Here is a 9,371-nt window from a genome sequence, read left to right as displayed (position 1 = left end):
GAAAAAGGTGGAGAAAAAAAAATAACCATAACGAAACAACTGTTAGAATGTCTAGTCTACCAAGCTTTGTTGAGTGCAATGTGCCATGAGCATGAGAGCTCCTTCCTAGTTTCTACTCCTAACTAACTCATAGCTTCCTAGCCAAGTGCAACCTCTCCATGCATGGACCCTAGAGGGATCCCATGGAGGAAAATGCAGCTTGGTGTTCAGTCATGCCAGCAAAGGAGCATGACGATGCACCGACGGATGATGTAGAGCCTGGCTCTGTGCTCTTTGAGAGCTCTGGTCACCCTTCCTCCTTGTTTGCCTTGGCTCCTCATTTAACTCGATGTTATGAGGAAATGTGTTCAAATAGGAGAGTTTGCTCTCTGGTGGTGGTGGACTGGTGCTGTTACTGGTTGTAGCTTGCTGTGGTGCAGAAGTTGTAAGGAGGCTGTGGTTTTATAGACGAGGGGAGCATGCAGTGCCCCTCCTCCCATGCAACTATGCTAATACTTCCTTTTCTCCTTTTATCTAATCTCAGGGGACATATCTCTGCATCTGAATGTGGGTTATTGTTCCTGTCGCCGACAGAACGCTTGATCTTGTTGATGGATATGATCGTTTCAGATAACAGACAGCTCATCCTGTTGCATACGTGTAGAAATCTGCAGATTCAGTAGTGGTTGAGCATGGTTCTGATGAAGGTTCTTGGTATCTGGTACTACTGCTTGCGGCTGGTACCTTAATTTATTGCCTTCTCTCGTTTTGCTTCTCCATGGAGGTACTTGGATATCTCACATCAGTGTAATTTGTCTGTTTAATTTCCTTGGGAGAATACTTGTGATCTTCTTGCAGTGCCCAGATCTTCTTGGAGTTGCTTAATTAAACAGTACGTGGTAGCAGTACTGTAGTATATCCTCTTGTCGGTAGATTGTGCCGGTAAAGAGTTGGAAAGAGTTCATAGAGATCTCATATTCAAGTATCTTGGAGATTTCCTCATGTCGTCTCGGTTTGTTCGGAAGCTGCTAGGAAGGATGGAATGAATACTCGAATCATCCGTGCAGCCGGCATATCTTTTGACTTAAAAGTACTTTTGAGCGTACCTTATTCTGGGCGATTAGAAAAACAGCCTTCTGTGTGTGTGTTTGTGTGCTTTGGTGGGGGTGCTTGTCTTATGGACATTGTAGCCGTTTGATGCTGTGCTTACTAGATTTCCATGTATTTTGCTTAGTTTCCAGTCAAAACATAGGGCACTTTCTTGTGCACGGGTTGTCTGCTGCTTCTGCCTGCCACTTTCTAGGGTTCTCCCCGCGTTGATTTCTGGAACTCTCAACTTAATTCCTACAGTGATTGTATTTTCTGCATCATGTATTATGTATTATAGCTTAACTGTTGGTAAATCAAAAGGTTTGCATCTTTTCTTAGCATAGGCCTGCACTAACTTTTCTGGATTTAGTGTTGACTTAGTTTCAGCGGTCATGAACTTATGATTGATAATTATCGGTGCATTCAACATTGGTTGACCTAGTGTTGTATCTTCTGTATGAATGCCAGTCAAGCATGTGACAAAAAATGTCTCAATGCTGGTCATGTAGCACACAAGCACTGTCTCATGTTAACCAACATTTTTGGTCATGGTCAGTGTGTGTTGAATCTTGATATCATGAGCATCTTTAAGTTCTTTTTCTCGTGTCTGATCATTGGTAATGAAAGTAATACATTAATCAATTTAGAACATGATGAGTAACATGTTTCTCTAACAGTATATAAAATCTGCATTCAGAGGAAAGGAAAACAGAGCATATTATCTGTGTTTGCAGGTATGAGAAAATATACATGACTCCCATAGAAAATATACATGACTCCCATCACCTTTCTTTTACTAGCATTTTACTACTTTTTTTTTGCAGGGACACTTGACTACTTATGGTATACAGTAGATTTTTTTTTATGGTATACAGTAGATTAACTCTTCCTTTTTGTTCTCGTCCATGATGGTTTATGACAAACCATTGCTTCTGAATGTTAGAGGTCTGTGCAAAGGGAGTTCTGGATCGCGGTCACCATTAACCATGCCTGGCAGCCGATTAGCATTTATTTGTCGATGGAAGAGGGGATCTTTATAGCATTTGAGTAGGGCTAGTCACCATCAACAAGATATGCTATGAAACTCAGACCCTGTTCCGACCAAAACAAAGAGGTCGATTCCCGCAATTCAACTTGTGCTAACTCATGCGCTGCCATATTCTGGTCGCGTTTACAAGTGGATTAGTTACCTAATGCCGAGTGCCCTATTGTTTAATTTAATGACCTTCAGTTTATCAGCTTGCCCTCTTTGCAGTGGCCTACTTATGACTACTTGCATAGTTAGCGTAGGATCCTTGATTGTGTCGCTTCAACAAGTTGAAAGGTTAGCAATGTAAGTTCTGTCTTATTTGATGAACTTTGGAAGCTCATATGATCAGGTCATCAGTGCTGTCTAGTGTCAACACAGCCCTCTTGGAATGTGATCTGGAAGAATGTGCAAAGCATTTTTTGCTTTGGAATTTATCTGTTGGTTTAGGTGTACCACTAGATCGACAGATGTGTACCAAGACTTCCTTTGGATTTTGTGTTAATATGCATGCTTCTGTGAATTGTCTGAGTTCTTTGACCTGTCCTTTCCCATGCCAGAAAGGATAATATATGCAATCTAGACCTGTCTAGTCTAGAGTGAGGAAATTCCAACACGTCCTGAGACAGAGAGAGAACTAGTGAGCATGGATCTGATTAGTGTTGTTGTATTCAGTATGAGCAATGCACATGACAAATCTCTTCATTGTTGGCTTTGTAATTTTGCTAACTCGCTACAGTGCGTCGGTGCCCTTTAAGCAGTTTTAAGGGCTAAGCAGCAGCCTTGAGCAGCACAAACCTGCATTTTTGTCTGGTAAGCTTGACTGCTTGAGGACCATGAATAGCCTTTCTTGGGGGCATTAAACAAGTAACCCATGGTTGCCTTTCTTGCTTGCAGGGCATGTATGGTCACTTGATCCTGTCCGCGGCGCTGTGCGGCGCGGCGCACGGTCCTCAATCATGCCCCCTAAGTACTGTGCTATCAAGGGTCCATCTATACATCCATGATCACATTTGTAAGTAAGTATTCTTCTTCCCCTCTTAATTAACCCTTATCGTAAGCTAATTGAATAGTAGGAGCATGCATTTGGACTCAGAAGTGTCCCTTCTAAGGCTCCAAAGTGTTGACTGCATGCGGCTTTGGTGGGGTGTGGTGGGGTGGGGTGGAGGATGGGGGACAGTATCGAGATACTGCAGCACATACCCTTTCCCTCTATATAAACCAAGATTTGCACCACTGGATCTTCCCATTCCAGTATCACTAGTCCAGAACATCTGAAGAGGATACCTCTGGAGCCCTCCTAAACTTTCTGCATTGCTCCCAGTCTAGTGGAAGCCATGGAGCAGGGGAAGAAGAAGCAGACGGGGAGGCTGCAGAAGGTCCTGAGGGAGCAGAAGGCCAGGCTGTACATCATCCGCCGCTGCGTCGTCATGCTTCTCTGCTGGACTGACTGATCTGAGCTCATCAAAGGCACAGTCACAATGTGCCTGATTGTGCCTTCCCTTCATTAACTCTCGTCTTCTTTTTTCCCCATGTTTTTTTCACATTGGCCTTTGTGATATATAAAGGTTCTCTGTTTTCTCGCCTCTTTTCAAAGGCAAGGGTGACTAGTGTTGTAAAGTTGGAGGGTGTTAATACAGACTAACAGTACGTTTTTTGCCTCTCGAATTTGATTAAGTGGCTGCTTGAGCCTCACAAGGCCCTTAGTTTAGAACATGATACTTGCAAAAGTAGTATGTTCATCTGGGAGCAATCTATTTGCATTTGCGACTACTGAGTAGTATTCTTGATATAGTAAACAAGCATGGTGGTCTGCCTTGGTTTAATTAAAATAAAGATACCCTCTCTTGGGAAGGTAGTGCATGTGCAAGGCTGCAAGAGGGGCAGAAAGGCTATGTTGCTTCAGATTAAATTACATATAAAATACATTGTAAACCTGGGTTAACAGGGTAAAATCAGTCCTACCAAAGTTTCACATTGTCGGTGCCAGTGAACGGTATAAAACACTGCTCCCCGTCAAAAAAAAAAACGGTATAAAACACTGCTGATAAATTTGTTTTGATAACGACATGCCTGTACATGTACCAAGTGATTGATGCAAATCTTAGATGGCTTGCATGAGTTTATAGACAATTTTTTGTGGAGGTTGTAGGATTGTCTATTGCAAATTAACCCAGTATTCACTGGAACATGCGTGTCATCGTGGGATCTTAATCACGGCGCTAGTACGAAAATCTAAGGGTGCATTTGGTAGATGAAAATGACAATCTGTCCAGGACTGTTTGGCCTGTGTGGCACGAGAGGAACATCAGCATGTTCCAACACGACAACACCGAAAATCAATCCACCAAATATATGTGGAGCATTCTGTAATCCTGGAGAAACTAATTTTCAAATTCATAGCCTTTGTTTTTTGCATTTGGAAATTATAGAAGTTGGTAAACATTGCAATTTCAGATCAGTATAGACTGTTATACTCAAAGTTGTGAAATTTGAACTACTACGGTACTGCTCCTCTGAACCAACCAACCTTGTCGTCCTGGATTCCTTTCTCTGTGGTAATCCTCACTTTAATCAGGCGTAGGATTAAATCTGATTGGATAACATCCATCAGAAAACCAGGAATTATCGTACCAGCATTCAGACTGGAATATGGCTTATCAGTGTTTTTTTTTTTTTTAGCGAATGTGGCTTATCAGGTTATGAAAGCGAAACTCTATTTGAGAGGTATGCTTCATTGCTATGTTTTTGTTTTTGGAAACAAGCTTTATTGCTATTTTTTTCATTCACTTAAAATTGTGGGTTTCCATTAGCCGACCTTTCCACTTAAAACAGTACAAAGCAAGTTGCTTGAGTCTCACTACATCCAGTATCAACTCCAGATGCACGAAAAGATAAATCTTGACAAGGTTGTTCTAAGAGCCAGAAATATTTTATATCTGTGACTTCTACTGAAATATTTTATATCTGTGACTATACAAAGATGCTATCCTGGCTCATCAGTGCATCCAAGGGGTTGCTTGGTTACTACCTTCTTTTCCATGAAAAGAATTGCTTTGAGTTTACTTACCTTCTTTGTTGAAAATCTTACAGCATAAAGTACTCCATCCTTGTTATCGAATTGAATTGATGACACGTGGTTAGAAACTGACTTGGCACTCATCAACCTTATGCTTTAAAATTTCAGAGGAAATCATCTAGTAGTTTATTATGTTTTGTCGAGAAATTTGAGAACAATTATACAATAAATGGTAGATGCCAAAATTGTATGGATCACGAAGTGCACAATCCACGCTATTCATAATTCATAGCAGAATTGCCAGGCATTCGAGTAACAGCTGATAAACGTGAGTACTTCCAATTCTTGTAATCTCTGAAGAACTGCAGATATTGCACCTAGTAAACACATTGCTCAAGCTGCCTCATGCATGAACTAGCTACAGATTAGCCGACACATCGGTCGTAGTAATGCATCTCACTTGATTTCTTGTCGACATGGTTGCCAAATCATGTTGCAGTTGCAAGGGAAACGTTTGACGATGACACTGCCTGTTGCAAATGGTCAGCCTGCTGAACCTGATACATTTTACCCACTGTTCATGCCTCAATGGTCAATGCCTTCGGTTTAGTTAGTACGGACCAAACCAATCTATTCCCAATGTGCGCAAGCAGAAGAGACCATCACCATGAGTTGAGTGCATTTTGTCCATGCATGCCTCCTGCAACCGTTATGTTTCTGTATGTGGTCCATGCATGCGTCCAGTGAGCTCTGAAAACAGTACAGCAGCAGCAGCATATATGCCCTGCTTCTTGTGTCTGGTATAGCATTAGCATCTGCAATGGGCATGATGCCCTGATTGAACCTTCTGTCTCATTCTGTCATGCATCTTATAGATATATTTTTCCTCTATGTCAGTATTCTGTGCAATATATGCTAGATAGGATCACTTCTGGATGCAAAACCCTCCTTGCCTTGCTTTTTTTTCACTTTGTTTTATCTGGTAAGGAGACAAAATTCCTTATGACCAGTGAATATAAGATCATCATCTTTGTTTGCTGCACCCTTGCAACAGTACATACATCCTGAGGACAAGCAATCAGTTACTTTGTGTCTGGTTTGTTAACTGTCCGTCTTAGGGTATCTAGCAACTAGCATCAAGCCTACAAAAGGTGTTCAGAGAGCAGTCAAACGATGCCCATGGTTTCGTGTTACATCAAAGTGATGAAACCATTGTTGAGAAGCGGTTTTGGGAATGGAAAATTATGCTTTATTTGGTCACCAACCAAAAGTTGAACATCTTCCGAGGGCATGGGTAGGTCATCACAGAGAAATGCAAGTGGGCTTAGATTCCGTTCGCTCTCTTGCATCATTTACTTACTGTTGTTTCACTGCAGCAATATCAGTGCTCGATGATTATCTCTCTTGTTGGACAGATAAAAACATATTACAAAGATGTGGAGGGTGATGTGATTTCACCATTGCTACAACAAAATTTTTTTTTTGACCTTTCTGGGCGTAGATGGATTTAGCTCGTAATCCACTACAAGATAGCGCATACTCCATTACTAGATTGTTGATAATGCTGTGGCCTATCTCACAATGCACTGTTGTGAACTTGTGATACCATTTCATATGGACCAGATATGCTGATAAAGATGCATTCGTCATACACTTGTACTGCCTGTCATTGGGTCAACCTACTGGTGACCCGAATTGCAATATTCTTACTACCAACGTCCCTAAAGTTATTAAATTAAATATACCAAACCTAACAAACGTAAGTATAAAATATCTAACAAGTTCAATCAAACATGGTGGAGCACGATACAGGCCATAACCATAAAAGAGCTCGCCCGGGCATAGTGGCAAAGCTGAGAGCACAATGTAGATGGAACCCAAACAACAAAGGGCGTGATGCCAGCAGGGGCAGCGTGCTACCAATTGTCGCCTTGGACATGAAATCGTGGACCAGGCAACTTTACCTATAACAAATCACTGTCTCCAATGACCAATGCTATCTAGGGCTCAATCTAGTGAAGCATATGCTTCTCTGTGAAGCGTTGTCTCCAATGCTCTCCTAGATTGCGTTAAAGATTCTTTTGGTCCAGAAGCAGAATGGCTAAGTACCAGCAGCCATCCAACCGCTCCTTGCAACTTGAAAAACTGAGCACCGGCCGACAGGTACATTGTACATAACTCGTAGTTCATTTTTCCAATTTGTTTTTGTTTAGAGCTTGCTTGTTTTTCTTTGTCTGCCAAGCCTGCCTGAGATGGTTAACAAAATGTTCTACTTTTCAGATGTTGTTGACTATGGGAATGCTTTAATTTAACTCTTTACCCTCCTTGTTGACATTGTACGTTCTTATTCTAAAGAGGCTGACTTTGGAGGTTAATGTGGTACACGTACGGATACTCTACTACAAAATTTCAGTTTTCTTCCTTCACCTAAAATAAAATTGGTCACAATTATTATTACCGCGAACATAAAGCTGAACAAATGATAGAAAAGATATTTCAGATCAAATGCTCCACTAAGAAACGTCCAACGTAAAATGAAGAAGCATTCGTCACACACTTTTACTGATGCTAAAGATGCACCTGTCACAAAATTTTACTAACTGTCATTGGATCAACCTACTTATCCCTAAAGTTATAAAATTTAAAAATAAGTAACTATTCAAATATCTAACAAGTAAATTAAACATGGTGGAACATGATATGGGCCATAACGGAGCTCACCTGCGTCTAGTGGCAGAGCATGACATGGGCCACAACGAAGTGCATGGCACGGGTATTCACTATTCAGTAAGCGGTAAGGACAGATTCAAAAGTCCCAATGCTATCTTGGTTTACGTCTCTATAATCTCTATTGAAGCATCCTTCTGTATGAAGCACTGTCCCCATTGCTCTCCTAGATTGCGTTTAAGATTCTTTTGGTCCAGAAGCAGAACGGCTAAGTACCAGCGGCGATCAAAGCATTCCTTGTAACCTGGTAAACTGAGCAACGGGTTACAGGTACATTGCATATTAACTCGTAGTTCATTTGGCCAATTTGTTATATTATTTAGAACCTTGCTTGTTTTCCTTTGTCTGCCAAGCCCTCCTGGGATCGTTAACAACAGTGCTACTTTTCAGATGTAATTGACTGTGGGAATGCTTAAGTTTAACTCCGTACCTTCATAGTTGACATTGTAAACTCATATTCTAAATAGATTGACTTTGGAGGTTAATGTGGTACACGGATACAAAATTTCAGTTTTCTTCCTTCAACTAAAAACATATTGGATCACTCAGAGCCTCTTCATTTTGACAATTATTATTGAAGTAAACATAAAGCTGAACAAATAATAGAAAAATATCAGATTAAATGTTCCATTATGGTAAGTCCAATGTGAAACGAACAAGCATTCCTCACACACTTTTACTAATGCTAAAGCTGCATCCGTCACAAACTTCTACTACCTTTCATTGGATTAACCTGCTGGTGACTAAAAAGTGCAATATCTTTAGTGCCCATATACCGAAGTCAAAAAGTATTAAATATACCTAACTATTAAATATCTAAAAATTTATACTAAACATGGTGGAGCACGATACGGAACATAACGGAGGTCGTGTGGGCATGGTGGCAGAGCCAAGGGAACACGATAGGCAAACCGAACAAAAAAGGCTGGATGCCAGCCAGGGCAGAGTTTGGCCGATTGTCGATTCAGACACAAGGCATGTAGCAGTCGATTTTATCTGTAGCAAAGCATGAGTATTTAGTAAACGACGCGGATACATTACGAAGTCCCAATGCTACCTCAGGTTCAATCTAATGAAGCATTCTCCTGTCTGAAGCTTTGTCAACACTGCTCTCCTAGATTGCGTTTAAGATTCTTTCGATCCAACCATTCCTTGTAACTTGAAAAACTGAGCACTGGCCGATAGGTTCATTGTACATAGCTCGTAGTTCGTTTGACCAATCTTTTTTTTTTTCAGAGCTTGCTTGCTTTTCTTTGTCTCCCAAGACTGCATGGGATGGTTAGCAAAATGTTCTAGTTTTCAGATGAAGCAGTTGACTATATGGGAATGATTTAGTTTAACTCCTTATCCTTTTGATTGACATTGTAAAATCTTGTTCAAAATAGGTTGACTTTAGAGGTTAATGTGATACACGGATACACTACCACAAAATTTCAGTATTATTCCTTCATAAACAAATAATATTGGGTCACTCGGATTCTCTTCCCTTTTAAAATTTATTGCAGCAAACATAAAGGTGAACTAACAAGG

The 9,371-nt window shown here is 40.8% G+C and overlaps 2 protein-coding genes across 2 annotated transcripts; one reads left to right on the top strand and one right to left on the bottom strand.

Annotated features, from left to right (window-relative positions):
- Nucleotides 1-206: 206 nt before the first annotated feature.
- Nucleotides 207-320, bottom strand: LOC124651237 (small polypeptide DEVIL 4-like). Its single transcript, XM_047190356.1, has one exon. It carries the CDS (start codon nucleotides 318-320, stop codon nucleotides 207-209), a length of 114 nt encoding a protein of 37 aa, XP_047046312.1.
- Nucleotides 321-3,429: 3,109 nt separating this feature from the next.
- On the top strand, nucleotides 3,430-3,549 carry LOC124651398 (small polypeptide DEVIL 2-like). Its single transcript, XM_047190489.1, has one exon. The coding sequence runs from the start codon at nucleotides 3,433-3,435 to the stop codon at nucleotides 3,547-3,549; it is 117 nt and encodes a 38-aa protein (XP_047046445.1). The 5' UTR covers nucleotides 3,430-3,432.
- The last annotated feature ends 5,822 nt before the right edge of the window (nucleotides 3,550-9,371 follow it).

Source organism: Lolium rigidum, chromosome 5 (assembly GCF_022539505.1).
Source record: "Lolium rigidum isolate FL_2022 chromosome 5, APGP_CSIRO_Lrig_0.1, whole genome shotgun sequence".
Lineage (NCBI taxonomy): Eukaryota > Viridiplantae > Streptophyta > Magnoliopsida > Poales > Poaceae > Lolium > Lolium rigidum.
Note: the sequence above shows the minus strand (reverse complement) of the source record. Positions and strands in the feature narration are given on the sequence as shown.